The sequence below is a fragment of the Nicotiana attenuata genome, unplaced genomic scaffold (assembly GCF_001879085.1).
Source record: "Nicotiana attenuata strain UT unplaced genomic scaffold, NIATTr2, whole genome shotgun sequence".
In the NCBI taxonomy this organism is placed as follows: domain Eukaryota; kingdom Viridiplantae; phylum Streptophyta; class Magnoliopsida; order Solanales; family Solanaceae; genus Nicotiana; species Nicotiana attenuata.
The window spans coordinates 252,483-275,346 of record NW_017671500.1 but is presented as its reverse complement, the minus strand read 5'-3'; the positions used below and the strand labels follow the sequence as shown (position 1 = coordinate 275,346).

Below are 22,864 nucleotides of genomic sequence, written 5' to 3'. Positions count from 1 at the left end.
ATGTTTTGTCAAGCACGATTGTAGTTATTAATTAGATCTTGTTATTCTAGTATGGTGACTGTCTTCTGATGTAGTTATTACTAGCTGTTAAGAATGTTTGTCAAAATTAGGATCTGATGATTATACCAAAGTAACACAACAGTGTTATCTCACTGACTTGTGATGTTAGTTTTATTAGTATTTGAAATGGATTCAAAGCATGAAAATGGTTAATAGTTGGTATGTTCTGTGCGGATTTGATCCCTGTGATTGGAAATGTCATTATGTGAGGTGATCACATTTTAAATATTTGAGGTTGAGCTTTAATTAGTTTTTAGCCTTCAGTAATGGTATGTTCCATTGTTTGATCTTGCAATGATAAATGTACAGGAGTATAGGCCTCTTGGGCCTTTCTTTACTTGTTGTCATTTCGAAGTTCTTCAGTTCCATCTCTTATTGGAATTGGGTTCACTTGGACCCCAGGCCCAATATTGGAAACCGGACTCCTATAGTTGGGCTCACAAGGCCCCCGATCCTAAGCTCTCACGCTTTAGTTACTGTATTGTTTCGAACTGGGCCTGCTTATGGTATTTATTCCAGGCCTTCAGGGGTCCAGCATACGGTTCTCTGTAAATAGGACTTTGGGCTCATTGGGCCCAAGCCTGGGAGACAGCCAGCATTTGGACATCAAGTTAAAAGGCCCCTTCATTAGTTGTTTTCTTTTAGTGAGTAGGTTCAAGTTTATTTAAACAAGTAGTAAGGTTTGTAGTTTTTCAGTTAGGTTCTTTTGATATATTGAGGCAAGCCGCGATTAGATAATGCATAATGAATGGGCCTTGTGGATTAGTTTAGAAACACCTTAATTAGAATGATTGGAGATGTGCCATATCAACCAATTGAATAATTCATGGCCCTCGTTTTAGTTAATCCTTTATTGATCCTTAGAATTCGAGGCGTGCCATTTAGCAAATTCCATGGCCCTCGCAAAGTGCAAACGCGTAGTTGCTTTAGGCGCGTATTTTAATAATATTACTTTCCTAAATTCGGGTGCACATTTATGTGACCCAAATCCAAATCTCAACGAAGTCGAAATGTGTTAACAATCACGGGTGCACTAGTGCGACGTGGTTCGAGACGCATTTTCACGACGTTGCAATTCTTATTAAAAATAGAAATAAAAGTGGTTTACTAATAAAAGCACATAATCTAGAACATGTTCTGAAATCAGATAAAATCAAATACAACAGTTGAGCGACCGTGCTAGAACCACGGAACCCGGGAATGCCTAACACCTTCTCCCGGGTTAACAGAATTCCTTACTCGGATTTCTGGTTCGCGGACTGTTAACAGAGTCATAATTTCCTCGGATCGGGATTCAACCGGTGACTTGGGACACCGTTAATCTCCCAAGTGGCGACTCTGAATATCAATAATAAATCCCGTCCCGATTGTCCTTTAATAGAAAAAACTCCTTTACACCCTCACAGGTGTAGGAAAAAGGAGGTGTGACATGATGTTGTTTGGGTTATTGTGGACTAGTTGACTAAGTCCGCACACCTCATTCCGGTGATGACATCCTATTCTATAGAGCGGTTGGCTCAGATTTACATCCGAGAGATTATCCGACTGCACAGTGTGACAATTTCTATCATTTCAGACCGAGGCACGCGGTTCACTTCACATATTTGGAGAGCCATGCAGCGTGAGTTGGGAATTTGGGTCGAGCTGAGTGTTACACCCTATAATTGTTTTTGTACGTAAAAGTACGCCATAAATAAAGTGATGAAATCTCAGAAAATGAGATGTTGCATCCCGCATTTTTATACGTTAAAGTTTCATCGTAAGTTAATTGACGTAAGCTCGGGAATGAGATTATTTTGGGACTAAAAGTATTATACTATCTCATACAAGGGATAAGTAAATTCGTGAAGGTGAAAGGGTAAGCAAATCGAAGAAAATGAGTTTCGTCGAAAGTTGTCATTTTGAGAAAAAATACGATCCGAACTACGACACCGGTATTTATGGACTATTGCCATACAAGGTACCACACAACCATAATAGTAAGGTGTATAAGGTATATTAAAAGTGAGTAGCATTTTAAGTAAGTGAAGATAATTCTTAATTATGTGGGGAATCGGTTAATTATTGTGTAATGGAACATTACCTAGTTAATTAATAATTAGTGGTTGTCTTTGGATAAAGACTAAGTCTTTGGACGAGCTCAAGGTGTAAAGAAACGTGGCAGCCCCTGAATTACAAATTGTGACTCTTAAACTCATGTGAAATGTGGCATATTTTGAAGATTTGGTGTGGCCAAGTCACCACATAGGTGGGGCCCACACCCAAAGACTTAAATAAAACTTTCTAAATTCATTTCAAGTCTCTACAATCACAAAGGAATTTCAGCAAACTTTATCATAAAAGACTTCATGATTAGCAACGTGATTTGGCTACAAAAAGTCATACGAGACTACGTAATGTTATAGCAACGGGATTTTGTGATTCTAATGGAGTACGGTATAATTTTTCTCAAAGAATATCACACGGATTTTCCCCTACTTCGATCCACCGTTACGAGTTTTCGCAAAAGAGAATCGGTTCAGGTATGTTAAGGCTATCCCTTCTTTCCTTTTGGCATGATCCATACGATACAAACCGAGTAAATGCATAACTTCAATAAATGACTCTATTCATGGAAGTATTATAGGTGCCTATGTTCTTGAATTTCCATATGTCTTATTATTCTATCGTCTGTTCATGTGTCTCGAAAAATACGTAAGTTGATAAAGTTTACTTCATGATATTAATTAGAGGCATAATGATCTTATGACGTTCCGAGAGATTTTATTGACGTACTTCTCATGCATTGCATTCATTTATACATGTACATTGACCCATGACCAGACGGCGTTATATACGCGTATATATGTATATATATGTATATGGGATATGGGAAAAAGGTTACGGCGTTATATACGCACCACCACCTGATCAGCTGGTATACGTTGATGATTTTGCCCACAATGGCTGAGATGATATGATGGGATGCCCTCAGAGGCTTGATGATATTATGAACACATGTACATATGCACGACATGACATCCATACGCATATGCATGACACTACAATTATTTCATGATTTACAGAATTATCCAGACTTACAAGTTGAGTCATTTACTCTATAATTCTTCTATGTCTGTTATGTACTTATTTATGTTCCTTACATACTCGGTACATTATTCGTACTGATGTCCCTTTTGCCCGGGGATGCTGCGTTTTATGCACGCAGGTTCCGATAGACAGGTCGAGAGTCCTCCAAATAGGTCATCAGATCAGCGAAAGATGTTGGTGCGCTCCACTTGCTCCGGAGTTGCTTGTTTGGTCAGTATGATTTAGACGTGTATGGTGGGGCCCTGCCCCAACCTTTATAATAAGTATGTACTCTTAGAGGCTTATAGACAGATGTCATGTACACGAATGCTTGAATGGCCTTGCCGGCCTATGTTTTAAGTTCACAAATGATCATGTTGGCCTTATAGGCCCGTATGTCACATGTATAAGTTTTTATGTCAGGATTGGTCATTCTATATTGAGTATTCCCTTATGTTTATTCTGGTTAGCCCATGACGGACCGTTTGGCCCATTTGCCAACGAAAGCACAATAAGAAAGATATGTTATGTTGGTACTCGGTTGAGTAAGGTACCGGGTGCTCATTGCGGACCGTAGGTTTGGGTCGTGACAAAAGTGGTATCAGAGCAGTTCTGTCCTAGGGAGTCTACAAGCCGTGTCTAGTAGAGTCTTGTTTATGGGTGTGTCGTGCACCACACTTATAAGCAGGAGGCTACATGGCATTTAGGACTGTCACTCTTTCTTCTTACTCTAGATTGTGTGGTAGAGCTCAGTTGTAAGAACTCAATTTTCTAAAACTCTATCTTATTCATAATACAACGCTGCCTACATCCAGAAAGACGGTTCATAAGAGATATAGCTGTGGAAGAGTTGAGTCAGAGGAACTCAATTTTTGCATCATGCTTATGATGGATAAATATGAGGTATTCAGCAGATCATATGTATACTAGTATGTGTAAGCTCCTTGATAAGGATCTCTAAGGCAAGAATACTTATCCACTCTTATGGTAAGAAGGAATAACAGAATCGGAAGGAAGGCACAAGTTTCAGCAAGTAAAAGAAGCAAAGTGAAGAAGGGTACGAGGTACCGAGTTAATAAAGATTATCATTATTTACTATTCAGGAAGGGAGATATAAGCATTTTGAGTTACCTTCAACAGTGACAGATGTACGTACAATCGGCCACACCGATCTCAGTTATGCCCTATGGAAGTTAACAAAAGTAGTATAACAGAAGGACGGGTTATCAAGATCCGGCTGGGCTTAGAGTAACCCAAAATGGGGGATGGAATGTTTGCGTTAGTTGACATTTCTGAAGGATAGTGCAAATATGCTAATAGATCTCCTTGTGAGGCACCCAGATGGTGCACTCTAAAATAGTACGGCTAGATATGGGTACTACAAAGATAGGCACTAGATGCCTTGAAAGGGATAAATATTATCTTAGTATGGCTCCCATCCCTAGTAGAGAGAGAATGTTAGGCAACTCGAAGAGCCAACGGATGGAGCCAGGTGAGCTAAGAGCAAAGGAATATCATATTCGTGTTTTCAGAATAAAGTGATAGACATAAATGTTAGTAGGATATAAGAAGAGAGCTAATGAAGCATTAAGAGTAAGATGTGATATATGGATGACAACAGTAGTTCAAAAATATGACAGTATTGCAGAGTCTATAGTCAAGTGAAGAAAAAGATAAGAGGTGACAAGCCTTGAGACAACAAAAGAGTATAGGCCATGAAGTCATATCCTCACTTCGAGAAATAAGTTCGTGACTCCGACGCAACTACCGGAAGGAAAATTTAGACCCCAGAATAATAGAACTCAGTGTGGGCTGGTGAACAAGATAAACTAAACATGAATTAGGGACTGAGTGATTGGATAATACTCAGCATCATGAGAGTTTCAAATTTCATTCCGGCGTTAATAGAATGGACAACAGAAGAAGATTCATGAAAAATTCAGAGAATGGTCATTTAGGAAGACACTTCCCTAAAGCAAGCAATGTGAGCAAAGTTAAGCTTAAGGGACTATGTGTGCCAGTTACACTAAGTGTCACTATCGCGAGTAAGGAATTTTGTTATCCTTGGTACAGAAGGATTACTGAAAGGCGAGTAAGGGTAATCGATAATGTGAGAAGATGCCAATGATGAAGAGGTAAAACATCCATAGGTAGATCGTTGTAGCGCTAAATAGTAGTACTTCCCTAAAGGGGGGAATGTGAGTGAGGTGGCATTAAGTCAGAATTAAGTGGTTCTAGTAGTTATGGAATGGTAAAGGAAGAATGCGATAAAATGAAAAAGGGATGAGACTGCACTTATTCAAAGCCTATAGATATGCTACGATACTAGAGCATTATGCAAACATGACGTCAAGGAGAGGAAGTAAGGGTTCCTGCCCGAGATGTTATTGATTAATAAGGAGCCAGTGCGAGAGGTAAGTTAAGACAAAGGAGATGACTCAAGAAAGATTACGCGGAATATTGATATAGGATTGGGCCAACAAGTAGTTAGTAGTTGATTCAGGAAGAGCCTAACTATGGCTAGACAAGACGGTACAGATAAATCAACAGATCGTGCAAGATAAACATAGTGAACCCCAACATGGGGAATTCAGTCTCACAAATTTGACATCATGAACTTGAGAAATATTAAGATAGAAGTTGGGGTAGTAAAGGTACCGGATGAGGGTTACAGAGATAAAAGGGAGTGCCACTGGGAAAACAACCAATATATCGGCTCAGAAGCAACCCCACGAGCACAAGGTCGTGGAGGCAAGTAACTACGGATAAGTATAGGCAAGGAAGGACATCAGGAGGTCCGTTGAGTAGACAATGTAATGAGCTCAAAGCATTACAAGAGTCAGAGGGTCCTCCCTAAGTACCACAATAAAAGAATAGTTGAGGAAATAAGGAAGAAGGATTTAACCAAAGCACAGTGACCTAAAGAGGAAAGGGTTGTGTAACAACAGTTTAACTACAAAATTGTATGCACTCCAAAAGAAAGTTGCACCTTCCATGGCTAATGACCGGGGAGTAAAACCAAAAGTAATATTCGAAACCATATGAGTTGCACAAAAAACTTCGGCATGCGTGAGAACTCAGGTAAGCTAAGCGCACACGCAACAAGGGGAAAAAAGACCAGGAAAATCAATTGCTTACGTTTGAAGAAAACTGAGATTACGAAAGGAATTATTCGATTAAAGATAAGCCGTAGAAGACTCCGGTATAAGCTAAAAGAAGGAATTGTGTCCAAATCATAAACAAAGGATTGAATCATTAGAAGATTGTATCATGGTTTTCCATAGAGTCCATGAAAGGCTAAAGTAATAACTAAATGCCATGAGCCACAGATCAGAAGATAGATTAAACCTACATAAAGGCTAATCATAAGGAAGAGGAAACTAAAAAGTTACATCAACCAAGTAAATCAGAAGTCTGATAATTGGCCCCAGACAATTATAGAAATTATGATTGAGAACATTGCAGGGTCATCCTTAAAATCAGAGGCATAAGAGAGATAGTACAATAAAACCACCATATTCTATATTGGCCCTACGATAAAGCCGGTTAGAAAAGTACCAGCCTCATAAGAAGTCAGTACGAAGCTCCCACCCGATTGTGTATGCATCAGAGGTGCAAGTATTATAATAGAGCTTCAAGTTATGGACGTGAATTAAACCTAGGTGGAAGGGAGGTCATGAAAGAGATAGAAGATACGATGCGAGATTTTAAGGTAAGTAAGGTAAAGGTGAACAACGTACGAGATACTCAAAGGCAGAAGATCGTAAATAGTCCATACTTCAGATAAAAGGCAAGAAGCGCAGGGATTCAGTATCTAGGAATAATAGCGGCATCGTCAGAAGCATATCTTCCAGCCTATGGTCTAGGTATCGAAAAGCCTGACTAAGAGAGTAAAGAAAAGTTAGAGACGATGTGATGTCTCGCTTGGTATTCCAGAATAACACAAGGAAATTTATGGTGCAAGCAAGTTCAAGGAAGGTTGCGAGTAATATAAATAGATACGTATAAGTAGCAAGCTAAAGTATAGTAAAGCAACAAGGTTTTATGACAAGAGGATGAGAAAGGGTGAGTGAGAAGGTGACGAGAATGGATAAGTCTTCGGATTAAGCCCACAAAAACAAAAGAGCTGATGGTTTCTCTAAGTTATATAAAGCCCAATATAGCCTGAATGAACTCAAAAGAGTCTAAGACTAGTAGCATTTAGAAGAGATGGAATGCTGCCCTGGTAGTAGAATGAGGGTGTAATTGTGATAAATAAAGGATGACGTTTGGGCCTTCGATTGAGTAATGATTTGAAGAAGAAAGGAAAGGGATTTATTGAATTGAACAGGATCAAAATACCCACGTAAGATTAATCACATATGAAATACGGTTATGAAAGCATGGTATCGCCCAGGTGGATCAGTCTAACCATTTCAAATGTTCCCCGATGAGACGTGAGCCCTAGTGATTACCCAAGAAGCTTCAAGTTATCAGTAGTAGACTTTAGATCAATATTGAGGTGAATCAACAATGGATGGATAAAAGTTACAAAGTATGAGATGAGATTTGGCCATAAGATGAGTAGTAATGAATAAGCATTGAAGGACTTAGATTCATACATATAGGATAAGCAACGGGAGTAACCTGGAGTTTGGTAACAGACCTCAGTAACAATAAATCGAAGTAAGAGTTAAAGGTATAGTATGGCCTACTTAGATGTAGTAAATCTAGTGACACCCAGAGGGACAACTTGTCATAAATTTGTATTAGATTGGCTAAAAGCCGGATGAAAAAGGAGAGAAGAGTCACATAGGCGCACTTACAAAGTCAGAGTCATACATGCTGCGTGATAAAGAATAGTAACAGTTACAAGGTTGGAAGGATTCCGACCATGAGTCGTGGTATGAGAAAGAGGCTTAAGGCAAGAATGCCCTGGCCTTTGGGATTCATTCACAGAACATTTGCCTAGATGGCAAGAGGAGTACTAAAGTATTCGAAAAGCTATGGGTTATGAGAATGATAAGTGCATCGTTCAACATTCGAGGACGAATGATCCAAAGGGGGGAATAATGTTACACCAAATAATTTTTTTTTGTACGTGAAAGTACGCCATAAATAAATTGATGAAAGCTCAGAAAATGAGATGTTACATCCCGCATTTTTATACGTTAAAGTTTCATCGTAAGTTAATTGACGTAAGCTCGGAAATGAGATTATTTTGGGACTATAAGTATTATACTATCTCAAACAAGGGATAAGTAAATTTATTCATGCCTTTATTTATTCAGACACTGATGTCCCCTTCCTTCCTTTATTGCTGTTTACTTTGTATCAGACAATTTTTTGTATTTCATTTCAGACTTTATTTGTAGTATTCTAGTAGCTCATGTACTAATGCCACCAGTTTCTAGGAATAGTCTTAGAAAACAATGGTTTCTGACTATTACATATTTCTGTATATTTCAGTTTTAATTTCTTATTACTGTGTTTTTAAATTGTTAAACTGCATGTTAAACCATTAACATCTACCAGAATAACCCAAAACCTGGTGTCACAAGTACATGAGTATCTACTAGGAAGTACGGTAATAATACAACATCTGTCTGGAATCTACAATAGACAGAATAACATAAATGAACATGATGAAGACTCCGTGTGGTGCAGATCGCATCATGGGATGCAGCTCACCTTAAATTCCCCTCAATAGTTGCACCCTTGCACCCAAATGAACATCAGAGATACACCTGCACAATAAGTGCATAAGTGTAACATGAGTACGTAAATCAACGCATACCCATTAAGATCTAGCCTAACCCCAAAGAAGTAGTGACGATGGGTCGACATTGACACTTACTAGTGGTCCAATAAATCAAATATAGTAAAGTACACAAGTATGAAACATGGTAAGTAAACAGTGAAAATAGATATAGGCAAATAATACAGTCTATGACTGAACACTGAACACAAAGTCCTCAAATACCGAATACCTCCTCAAATGGAATACGTAATGGTCATCACCAAATCAAAGGTCACATATCAAGTCAGGAAAACTCATGAGTACACAGACTCCTTATAAGTTTTTGCACGATTCTACCAAGCGGTCCGATCCCATAAGAGTAAATGCACAAATTCCTATTGTGGCGTACAGCCCCATAATAGTACCGCTGAGGCATTTCGCCCGATCCCATAATCGTGTGCATTGTCGAGGGTAGACCGGCACGAACCATAAATGCATCCCATAATACTAGCGAGGCGAACGACCCGATCCCATAATGATACTGGTGAGGCGATTAGTCCAATCCCATAGGAATAGTGACGACTTGACGGGTTAGTGGCCCCACTCATGAATATATGTATGAGCTGTGAAATTCAAGAAAACCTCTGCACAAATACATACAACACAGGAGAAATCAGTAATAGGAAGTGAAATCTCTACTGCTAATCAATTAGCTCTCCATACATCATGAATCGTAAGTCTGATAGTCTCAGGCAAAATGTATATTAAAGCAATTAAATAGGCAGTAATAACTGAAATATTATGCATAGCGTGAGTCTAATAATACGCACACCTAATCATGAATTCTATCATACGCACGGACACTCGTCACCTCATATGTGCGTAGCCCCCACAACATGTAGCACATAACAAATATAGCACCTACGGGATAAATTCTCTCTCACAAGGTTGGACAGGAGACTTACCTCACTCCGAAGTCCCATAACCGGATCTAACGCCTTTCTAACACCTCAAAATGATGCCCATCGATGCGAAACTAGTCAAACAATATGCAAACCAATAAAAATATACTCCAATACTCATAATTAATCAATTTATAACAATTCCTAACTCCGCTCGAAAAGCCAATAAAGCCAACCCCGGTCCACGTGTCCAGATTCCAAAAATTTCAAAGATAAACATTACTCATAGCATCACGAACTCAAATATATAATTTATTCCTAATTCCATGTCCAATTTCATGGTCAAAATCTAAAAAAACCTACCATTTCTAGGTTTTCTTCTGCAAATTCCATAATTTATATCAAATATTAAAATCTATATATAATCCATGAATTTAACTCGAAACAAGTAGGAATAACTTACCTTATGATATATGGCGAAAATGGTCTTGAAGAATCACCCCAAATCACTCCACATGTACTCCAATAACTTAAAAGTGAAGAAATGAGCTCAAAATCCTGAAATTAGATGTTTAATACACCCGCTAGGCCTCCTTCTTCACGATCCCGCTCATTAGACATGCGGTCACGATTAACAAATGTTCCAACATCGTTTTCTTCATCGCGATCGCGGCCAAAATCCCACTATTGCAATGTACAAATTGTGTTTTCTTCTTCACAAACACCATTTGGTATACAAAATTTGATCACGCCCAACTCTAGTCCTAAAAAGGATAAGCGGTCGCTGCAAATATAATCCGGTCTAAAAGTCCGGAGTCGAATCCCACAGAGAACTAAGGTTTCGCTGTAATTGTTCAATATCGCAAAGAAGACAAGTTTGAACAATTTCTAAATTATAATATTAAGATTTTTATATCTAAAAATTAACCAACCAATACTATATCAGTTATTAATGATCCGATTGTAGGATCATGTATTATATCAGTTTATAGACTAAGGGACGCTTGTGGATTAGCTATGACTTGAAAAGGATGACTTCAGGAATGATTCGAAATTGTTATTCGTTGTGGATATAGTGAAAGGAAAAGGAGTCGCTTAGCTACTTCTTCGTATATTCATGTGCTGGTGAAGTGCGGGTTATTCGGTGTGTGTTTGCTGTGTATTGGAGATTAGAGCAATGTGAATGGCTGTCGAGAAAGTGCCTATGAGTTCAAGATTCACATGTGGTGTTTAAGGATTTTTGAATTTGTGTATGGCTAAGGATTGAGTTCGGTAGTGGATGCTGTTTGGATTTGCAGTACTTCTATATCAATATTGACTTTACATGGTAGCATTGGAGAGATGCAAGAAATGGCTTCAGGTTCACAGAAGGTCCCTTCAGAGTGAGCATTTCGGAGTGAGTTACTTTTGGGGTTGGCAGTCTGTGTGATTCAGTCGAGTTAGAGGAAATCAGTCCTGATGATCTAATTATGTGTTAATGGGGTTTGAATAATTCACGATGGTTATGACCACGGTTCGGGGTTGATATCTTCTACGGATATAGGAGTTCAGCTGCGTTGTGATGTTCTCCCTGATTAGGTTAAGTAAAATATTTCTGGTCGATGGGATGTTTATACTACCGGTGGTTTAGAGTTGATTATGAGATTTTCGTATTTCCACTAGTTGGCATTGATAGTTGCGGTGACTCGTGCGGGATTGTGATTAGCATGGACAAGGTTGTGGTTTAGTTTCGAAGAGAAGGTCATGATTTCTTGAAGGCATGGATGATTTTAGGTGTTTAAGAGAATTCTAGTACTATTTGATGACGCATGAGTAGAGTCAATTTAGGAGGCGCATTGTGTTTTGACTTGCGGATGCTTGACTAGTGTTACGGTGATCACCTGGTTTTGGGATGATGAGGTTTAGGTTTTGATACATGGTACAGAAGAACTATGTGAGTATTTTCCGTAAGATGATTGTTTATGAGTGATGTATCAGTCATTTGAGTAGTGGAGTTGGGATCGGATATGGAGATTCTAGTATTCTTGAGGTTTAGAAACTTAATGTTCACGTAGGTAGACTATTCCTTGATTGCAGACTGTGAAGATATTATAAGAATTGGATAGCTGGTGGTATGTGTTATGGATAGGTTGCTATGGACTTTTGGAAGGTTGTTTACCTATTTGGCGATGATCGAAATTGGTTTGGGGGCTATTTGTAGGCCTAATGAGACTAGGTATTTTATATCAGATCGGGTTTGCTTACTTTTATGCAACTGTTACCAAAGGTATATCAATTAGCAGAAAGGATGTTATTAGTGCCCTTGTCTATATTATATGCTTCTCTTTTATACTATGACGGGTTGAGGCTACTTGATTATTGCACCCATGTTGTAATCCCGTTTAGGCCTTGTGGTGATATATAAGCGAGATGGACTCTTATAATGTTGGTTTGCTTATTGCACCCCAGCTGTGCTCGCCCTTTTCCCGTATTGTATTATGACTACTCACCTCCCCACAGTTATACTGTCATGGGCGGCTTTCCAGCCATGCCCCATGACCCCTTGGGCGCGCCCCGTGGCGTCCTAGCGAACCTCCCAATGCCTAGCGCCACGGACGGCCCCGTGGTCTTGGCCGCGCCAAGTGACAAGCGCGCAGGTGCCTCTGTCGCCCCACCGATATCCCTCGCGAGCGCAATGCCGCAGGCAGAAGCCAACAGCGTCGCGCGCGCAGACCGTGATGCCAAAGACACTGCTGCTGACAACGGGCCTGCTGCTGCCTTATAGAAAACTAAGTCATTTTCATTGTAAATATAGAGTAGTTTATTTCATGCACTTTCCATTATGTTTCTCTAGCTTAATTAGGTCTACTCCTGTAACTTTGGTTTATTTTTTTTAAGTACTATTAGGGGGGATCAAGCAATCAAAACTTTCTAGCAAGCAAGCAATTCTCTGTACTGGTGTCTCTCCCCCTCGACACCGCGTGGCTTTTCTGTAATAGCTTTCATTAATGCAATCAAGCTTTCTTTCATTCTGAATTCTCATTTCTGTTCTCTCAATTTCTCTTGACATTGGTTTTCCCGTACGGCACTGACAATCTCGTCTAGCGTACGGAGGGGACCTCAGTTGGCGGACAGCAACTGGACTGACATCAGTTGCCTAGCCGTACGTCGCCCTTCCAAGGAATCTCAGGAAGGCGCCGCGTATCAATACTTGTGCACTCTATCGTGTTTGATGTTGATGCACGTGTGCTTAGTGATCACGAGCATTATGGCTCGATGGGTATCCCTATGTGGATTGATATATTTGGAATCGGGTTGCGCGCCACAATTGAATTATGTGAGATACCCTTCCTTGTGTTTATTTTGTGTGTTTTGTTTTTCCTTTATGGGATGAGTTCATGCAATTATGCTTTTTTTGCTATACCGGTTGTACTTGTTAGATAGTCCTCGTACCTTGTTTTTTTTTTTCATTTTATTTAAGTACTGCTTATTTTGTGTACAAACTGCGTTATCTGAGGTTCCTTGTGGCTTTTGATGTGACTTGTTTGTTGGGCTACTTGTATTGGTTGAGACAGAGTTTTTGGACTAGGGATTTGCACTATCGTATTGGGGTAAGGAGTGTTTGGAAGAATAATATCATATTTCTGCTCAGAATTTGGCTATAGTCCTTATCGGATGAGAGAACTGCACGACTTGTTGATCGGGTGAGTGATTACGAGTTTCTACATGTTTCTTTCATCATTGGCAGAGTCAAAGGTTTGGAACAAGGTTATATTTGATATGAAGCTTGTTAGCGATATCGGGCTTGGTAATAGGCAGCTATTGTGGTCAGAGATATTGCTATGGTCATATGAGCGATGGGCTACATTGTGTGATTATATATTGTTAATATATGTATAATTTCTTGTAGCTCATTGAGATCGATACAACGTGTATGCGAGAATCGGACTTACAAGGAGTCATGGATGTTGAAATTTGGTTCTAAGGCTTATCGGTTAAGGTTAAAGGAAGAATCTTCAGTCGAGATTATGTCGATGGAATTTTATTAATTGAGGTGACGTGGGATCACCCATGAGTATGCGTATGGTGGGTTTATAAAGTGATTTGGTGGCTTTGAAATAACTCTTGGCACGTTCGAGGACAAACGTATATTTAAGTTGGGGAGAATGTAACGACCTGATCGATCGTTTTGAGCTTAGCTTTTCGTTCTGTGTTTTGAGACTTTAAGTAGCTTTATATAATGTATTATGACTCGCGTGTATGGTCGGTTTTAGTTTCTGAGTGGTTCATGATTGATTTTGAAGAATAGCTCTGATTTGGAAGCTTTAAGTTGGAAGAGTGACTTTTGGGTAAACGGACTCGGAATCGAGTTTTTATGATTTCAATAGGTTCATATGATGATTTTGGATTTATACATATGTTCGGATTCGATTTCGGAGGTTCCTAGAAGGGTTCGACACTATTTGTCGAAAGTTGGCAATTTGATCAGCTTGTCCTCAACAAATAAGTGCTTGGGCCACTAAAATCCTGCCTGATGGAGATAGTTAGAGACTCCTGCACCTTGTGTGCAGATCTCGGAGTTGCGTAGCTGTGGAAGACGAAGCCTACCATTGATGACGTACCCGCATTCCAGATTTAAGCTACCTTTTGTTCATAGTAGCTGAATTTTAAAATCTGTTTATGTAAACTTCAAACGAATATTGTATTTATTCTTCATACTAGTTTGTAAATCTAAATAATAGTGGCTCATGACTTGTACTGCCAGTACTTGGGAAATTAGAATTTAGTTATTATCATTCTTGTTGTTTTGATCTTTCACTTGGGTTATCTATCTCTATGTTAGGCTTACCTAGCACTAGGTTAGGTGCCACCACGACTACGTAGATTTTGGATCGTGACACATACCAGATGCAAAAGTATAATAAAATAGTACCTACAATAATAAATCCATGATTGAATCTTATTGGCACATGCTAATAGGTACATATGCTAAGGGGTTATGCATCTAAATGGCTGTGACCGTTAATGAATGAGTGTTTAGGTTTACTTATTAGTTTTTTTTTTATTTATTAAAAAAATTCGTACGGTATTTATTTTTTTTGTTTAAAAAAATTTAAATAGGTTAACTAAAGGGCATTTAAGTACTTTAATTTTTAATTTTAGGGTATTCACTTTTAGTATAGTATAAATAGATAGATAGATAAATGATGTAAAATATCACATATTTATAATTTTAAAACCAATTTTTTACTTGGAAAAAAAATTAGGTTTAAACTTCTTATTTTGTCCTTAGTAAAATATTTTTATAATCGCCTAAATGTTATGATATATTTAAGTTCATAAATTTTATAATTTTTATATTTATTATGATGTACTTCTTATTTAGTAGCACAAACTTAAATAATATTTTTTTTAATATTTCATGTCGAGTCGTGGCTCGTGCTAACCAACAAATAAGTCGAACAGAATATCATTGAAGCGACAAAATTCAAAAATGATAAACAAGACTACATCCCAAAATATTTGCTTCAAGACAAAGTTGCCTGACGTATCTTATAATGGCAGCTTTTATGGTAACACAGTAAACTCTACAAATTACATTTTTTTATAAAAATATGTTGGTGTAGTCTTGTAATTTGTGAAGAAGATGAATAGTAAAATAAAAATTGAAGGGCCAAGAAAGCAGCAGAAAAGTTAATTCTGACCTAACCAACCACCCATGTCCTATCCTACCTCCATCCCATCTCATCCTTCTGATTTTATGGCTTCTTTTATTATCGAGTTTTGTGTTCTGAGATCTGCAAATCCAAGAGTCTCACCAAGTCATTAACACTTCATGCCCTAACCCCCTTCCCCACTTTTTTTTAAGAAAAGACCTTTTTATTCAATAATCTATATTCGTTTTTAAGTTTGGACTAATCTAAATTGGCAGAGAATCAATTTAGTACAAACGATACTTTTTCCATTTAAAAAAAGAATGAACCTATTATTATGTAAGGAGTCAACTAAAATTTTCTTTGACTATTCTTTTGTAAATAATTTTTAAATATTTTAAATTGTTAACTATTTTAACTTATAGTTCATATTATGTAATTTCTAAATATGTAATTTTTATTTCAAAATACTTAAAGAACATATATCCGAATTCACATCGAAAATTAGTCAATACCAATATCATCCTCTGGAAAAGTTTAAACAATTTGAAACAAAGGGAGTATATGCTTTTGTATATAGGGGTGGGTATAGTTCGGGCAAACCCGAAATTCGAATTTTTTGAATTTTCGGATTATGGATTGGATTTTTTTGGATTTAAATTTTTAAATTTTGAATTGGATATTGGATTTGTTACTTCGAATTTGGATATCCGAAAATTCGAATTTTTATACTTTATATTTAGTCCATTATTCATATCTAATAATAATAATTTCAATACCCTACATATGAGATATTATCTCATATATTCATTATTAAGTGAGTACTAAGTTACTGTCAAAATACTTTCTATTTGGATATGAAATTTTCCTATTGCTACTTTTTATTAGCCGTATTAATGTCTCTATTGTATTTCCTTGCTAATAATTACATTACTTGAATACTTTATTTGGATGATTTTTATGAGAGTGTCAGGCAATTTAATATGGGTACTTCATTAGGATATTTATTTTTATTAAAAAAAAAATATCTCAACTTATAAGCTCAAAATCGATAATTCAAAATATTCAAACACATTAATCCGAAATTCAACTTAAAAAATCCGATCCAATCCGAGTTTATTTGGATTGTCATTTCATCAAAATAAAAACCAAAAATCTAAACCGAAATTTTTAAATCCAATTCAAACTGCCCGTTTGTATATACATATTACAGGTATATAAAAAAATGATTTGCGTGTCTATATATATATAGAGTGGAAAGATAAAGAGAGTCCTTTTGGATCTACTTCCATCTCAAACCCGACAAACAATACTTGTGCTTTAGAGAGGCTTTCTTTCAGCCATGAGAATAAGGAAGCATGCCAAAATTTCCCCTCTCATTTATGCAGCTTCATCTATACAACCAGCAACACTTGTTTGCCAACTGAACCAGTCGCCATGGGATGTCATCTCCTTTCCCATTGAAGAAAACCAAGACCCACAAACACCACTGCCATCTTTTTCGTATCAGGTCAGTCCATTAATTAATCTATCCTTTTTTCTCCTTATTCTTCTTTCTTTCTCAGATCTATAAATACCCATTTCGTTTCTATTTCTTTTTATGAAAATGAAATGTCCCTTCATTTTTCCTTTATTTCTTTCCTTTATATCTTTGTGGTTTAGGGTTTTCTTGGTAACTCTCATTAGGGTTCGCTAAGAATCTCAATCACACAATTTTTATCGTGTGTTTAGACTTCCTTATTCAATTTCTTTCATGGTGTTCCTCTGTTTTTACCTATTGTCCACTGCACAGCTCCTATTCTTTTAAGACACTTTTCTGCATCAATACATTTTCTTATTGTTTTCAGCATGATGGATATGCTAATACTGGGACCTTTTATGATTCTATTGGAACTGTCACGAGGTAACTTTGCTACCATTAAATCAATTCGATTCCTTATTTACCTTCTCTTTTCGCATTTTATTAATTTTCTATATATGTGTCAAAAAACGATAATTAGGATTTTACTAGTCCATTATCTTTTTGTAAATTTTTTGACATTCCATTTGGCTATACATTCTTGATTTTCTGAAATTTTTTGCCTCGACTCTCAGTAATTTTATTTCTGAGTTAGCAAATTTGATTTTCCGTAGCGTCACCTCAATGAAATTGGATGACGAAAGGGAAATGAAAGAGATTAAATGGGATTATTACTACGACGCTAGTATTAGTGAAGTGGGTGGTGATTCCGTTAAGTATGAGAATAACCAAGACGAGGATGTATATATGGAGGAGCTAGGGTTGGATAAAGATAGCGGCGATAATTTATGCCGACACCATTTTGACGAGGTGAAACATTACAACAACTATGCCAAAATACCAGATAAGCAACAGGAGGCTGCAGCGGCGGCGATCGGAAGTTCCCGCCACCGCCCTCGTGCTAAGAAATCATCTTTTTCTTCCAGTCCTTACGAATTCTACTATTATTCGGGTTTCGGTCCGTCGTGGGGTAGAAAAAGAGGTTATAGAAAGGCAGATAGTGATGCAACAGCCAAAGATGTTCAGTGTATGGCACAAGTCTCTAATGATAGTCACCTAACACAATTTTCGTCTTCCCAAATTAATTATGATGAATTTGACTATGTTGAAGGCGAGGATGTTGAAGAAAAAAATGGGAAGAAGAAAGCTAGGAAGCCAATTAAAGCAAGGTCACTGAAATCTCTAATGTGAAAATACTACGAATTTTTAATATGTTGGTGTGTTAATTAGTGTTGTGGCGTTTTGGTCGCAATGTGATGTGAGTAACGTAAGAAGATATTGTTAGTTTTTTTTTGGTAATGTCATTTTTTAGGGTATGGTATACGATTATTTTGGTTTCATGGTTAGCTTTTCTCGACATGGTGAGACTATTTAGGTGTAATTCGCTAGGGCGATTCCGTAAAATAGGTGGCCTAAAGCCAAATTTTAATAAGAGGCCTTATACTTTTTTTATTAGTACGTATACACACATATATTTGAAAAAAGTTAGAGCCCGTTTGGATTGACTTATTTTAAATGCTTTTAAGCCAAAATCGCTTTTAAGCCATTTTGTAGTATTTGGATAAAGTAAACGAAGTGCTTTTAAGCACTTATTTTTAAGCTAAAATGATAAAAATAAGCCAAAAGCCGAAAGCTAGAAATCCTAACTTATGGCTTAAAAGCTATTTTGGCTTAAAAGTTACTTAAAATAAGTCCATCCGAACGGACTCTTAATCTTGCGTTTTTTTCATACATATATTTGAAAAAAGTTAATCTTGCCACTTTTTTCATACTTGTTGTTTATAGCATATATTCTTACATCATAAAGAAGAAAAATTTAAATAAATAAGATATTGGACATGTATTTGCAATATGTTACCTTTGATATTGTTGTAAAAAATATATTTACAAACATGAAGATGTAAGTAGTTAAATTCAAAGTTTTAAAATCATTTTTACTGTTTAATAGTAGACACCTTTCTTTCTTTTTTACAATTTTTTTTGTACTTTTTTATTTTTTCTACAAATATTAAAATTGTCTAATTTGAAATAAAATTATAAAATTCGTTATTAAAAATTTTGGGGGACCTAAATCAAGGCTTTACTAGTCTCCTACTAGAGCCACTTATCCGCCCTTGGCATTCCCAATAAAATTTATAGAGTCTCACTTAAAATAAAGCAACAATGACAAGAGCATTAAAGGCAGCGAGTAATGAAGCTGGTTGAACAGTACGTTTATAGTGGGGCAGTAGTCTGTAAATAATTGTTGATTGTCCATGAGGGCGGCTCAACAAAGCTGGTGCCTAAACAAAATATATTAAAAAGACCCTGAAACGTCTTTTATAAAATCCATATAATATTGAGATACAAAAAAAAAACCTACATGACTTTGATATAGTGGTGAGAGCACAACTCATGATGTATGAGTTAGGCGCGCGTCATATGGTATTGAATTCTCTCCTTAAGTGAAAATGGTGAAGGGTGAGCCATCAGTCATCATGTTTTGAACCTTGCCATATTTGCCTCGGGGATTTCTTAGTTAAAAAAGATGAGACACAAAAGAACTTGCTTTCTGGTGTGTGGATCAATCAAATGTGACAAAAAGGAATAGTTAATTTAGAGAATNTAAGAGCCATGAAAAAAGACTATACATAAAGAAAGAAAAATAAAATTGATGAGAAGGTAAATATATTATTTAATTTAGTGAGAAAAATTTAACCAATTAACTCACTCAATCTTATGTCTACCAAATGTTAAAAATTATTAAAATTTGAAATCTTTTATTAATAATTATATAAATATAAATTATGAAGAATATATTATATAATAATATAGTATAGTACTTTTTATTTTTGGGGCCTTAATTATTTGGGGGCTTACTCTAGAGCCGCTCTTGGTAATTCGCGTAGAGCTCTGTTATGCTGGTCAAATCTAATCATGGATATAACGGTAATTTCATATGTTAGGTCTTGTTTCAACGGATATTTTCTTTTTGAATTGTACCTACTTGTTTGGCATGAGGCCGCAAAATGGTAAACATACGAGTCTCTTTCCTTTTCCCTAGTATCGGGTTACAACATTAATTAACTACGGCATACTTTACAAAGATTAGAAATATTAGCAATGAATTTAAAATCATTCACATCTCTCAATTTTGTTTTAAAAAGAGTTTAAATTTTAAAGTACAATCAAGGAGTGTAAATAATTTTCATCCATTTAAAAATATACATGGTCAATATAAGTAATGTTTACACCTCACATTCTATTGAATGCTATGTTAATTAAAATTTATAATTGATCATGTATAAGTATCTAACGAACATCATAATGTACTTCTTTTTAAACTTATAACACACATATTAATATGACGCTCTTAAATAAACTAATTTTTGGCAACATTAAAGATTGTGAAACATACAAAATCTACTTAACTTTTTCCAACGATCGACTATATATGCCAAAGTTCAAACCGAACCGAAAAACCGCACCAAACCGAAAAATCAAACCAAACCGATTAAAAAACTCGACTAGGTTTGGTTTGGGTTGGTTTGGTATTGAGTAAAAAAATCCGAACCAAATCGACATATAAATATGTAAATTTTATTTATATTTTTTAAGACTTTATAGTGAATTTCTTTAGAAATGTAGAAATACTTGGAATCCTCTCTTGTATTAACCTTGAAAGCGTAAATTAACGAAAAAATATTGTTAGATGACTAAGAAAATAACTATCATGTGTTACTAAAAAAATTCTCCCATTAGAATATTTTAATAGATCATATGTTTGTCAATTGATTCCATATTTACTAAACATATATTCACTTATCGAAGCTTTATCTATACTTTTAACAAAGTAAGATTGATATAATATTCATGTAACAAAAAGACCCGAAAACTCGACAAAACCGAACCAATCCAAACCGATATAGTCGGTTTGGTTTGGTTTTGATAAAAACCGAACCAACCCGGTTCATGTACACCCCCTATGCCAAATATATAAGGTAAAATGACTCGACATTTTTGTTCTTTGAATGTTTATTTTATTATTATTTTTATTTGTCTCATTTATGTGACACTATTATTTGAGAGTGAAATAATTTTTTCTTTGATCAAATATTTATAAATATTTAAATAATTAATTATAATTAAATCTGAATTGTAGTACTTTTTCTCTACTTTTTCAAAGAACTGATGATGTCATGACTCGCATAAAATATTATGTAACTTTCTTTGATCTAGCATTGACATAGTTGAGAATATTATGTGGAGCTCGTCTAGACATTTTCACCATGTTGATAATCTAAATACGGATAAAATTATAATTTCGAATATCTTTCTATAAAGAAAAATAACTTTATTAATCAACAGCGAGCACAATTTTATTTATCCCTTGGTTTTTCTCTCTGGATTGTTCCGTATATTCGAGCAAGTAGCGCGTTTCTCGAACTAGAATGATGCGAACTTTCTTGGAATGTATTTGATCTTCATGAAAAGGAAAAACTTATCTTAATCACTTCGGCAACTTTTAAAAAAATAATATTTGATGTCTTTGATCTTTTTGTGAATATTCCATGAGTTTATGAAATTTTCGAGATGATCTCTTTTTGAAACTTCCAAGAATTTATGGAATTTTCGAGATGAAATTGGCTAATTAATATAACTGAATCGCTATTTGAGAAATTAGATAAGTTTGTGAAAAATTATGACTAAAGTGGATGGAGACTTCACCTATGACTTATAACTTATGGTGTTCATTCAATTCAATAAGTTATAAATAACTCTATACATTTCATCGAACCATTACGATCATCTAAACGAAAAGCAATCCTCTCGGTTTTATTAATCGTTAACTATGTATTGAAAAGCCTAACCATTACGATAGCCAATTTCATTGACCCCTAATCCTCCAATAAGTATAAAGTATGAACTCCTTCCAATTTTCTATATAATTGTAAATGTTTAAGAATAGTCTCCTCATTTGATTAAAATTTTGTTAAACAAGTAGTAAGCATTGAGCATGGTTGAGACAATAGATGACTCAAACAATCTCTTTGAATTAGAACCAAAAGGTTTTAATTGAATCAATAAATTTGTAAGAAATAATTTGACCAAATTATTAAGGGATATTCGGCTAAAAGTATATGTATATATAATATTACGATCCCAAGTCCAACCAAAGCCGTGACGGTGCCAAACACTGCTTGCTAGGCAAGTGTGATGACCCGATAGGTCATCTCGTGTTTTAGAACCCAATTCGGGGTTCCGAGGCCTTCAGAACCTCATTTTCTTTCTCCTTGATTTGCGTGCGCATACCGGGCGTATTTTCGGAAAGCCTTTATGTGAAAATTTGAGGAAATATTAAGTTTTGCCTTTAAAAGTTGATTTTAGTTGACTTCGGTCAACATATTGAGTAAACGGACCCTGACCCGTATTTTGACGGTCCCGGAGGGTCCATAGTAAAATATGGGACCTAGACGTATGGCCGGAATCGAATTCCGAGGTCCCTAGCCCGAGAAATGAATTTTTGATGAAAAATGTTAAATTGGAAATATAAAGGTTTTAAGAATTTGTTTAATAATTGATTTTGTTGATACCGGGTCCGTATTGTGGTTCCAGAGCTTGGTACAGGTCCGTTATGATGTTTATACCTTATCTGTAAAATTTGGTAAGAAACGGGACTGATTTGACGTGATTTGGACCTTGTGTTGAGAAATTAGAACTTTTGAACTTTCTTGAAAATTTCATATTCGTAGATTTAATTGTTATTCTGGCGTTTTGATCGCGCGAACAAGTCCGTATTATATTTTTAGACTTGTGTGCATGTTTTGTTTGGAGCCTCGAGGGCTCGGGTGAGTTACGGATAGGCTACGAGATGTTTTATACTTAGAAATCTGGTATGATTTGCTGCAGTCAGTGTTTCTGGTTTTTCTTCTTCGCATTCGCGAAGATACTCTCGCGAACGCAAAGTGTAACCTGGGCTGGG

At 36.3% G+C, this 22,864-nt stretch overlaps 1 protein-coding gene across 1 annotated transcript; it reads left to right on the top strand.

Moving 5' to 3' along the window:
* The first annotated feature begins 16,665 nt into the window (after positions 1-16,665).
* LOC109208652 lies at positions 16,666-18,240 on the top strand. Its single transcript, XM_019371786.1, has 3 exons — positions 16,666-16,893; positions 17,231-17,286; positions 17,517-18,240. Exons 1-3 carry the CDS (start codon positions 16,726-16,728, stop codon positions 18,091-18,093), a joined length of 801 nt encoding a protein of 266 aa, XP_019227331.1. The 5' UTR covers positions 16,666-16,725; the 3' UTR covers positions 18,094-18,240.
* The last annotated feature ends 4,624 nt before the right edge of the window (positions 18,241-22,864 follow it).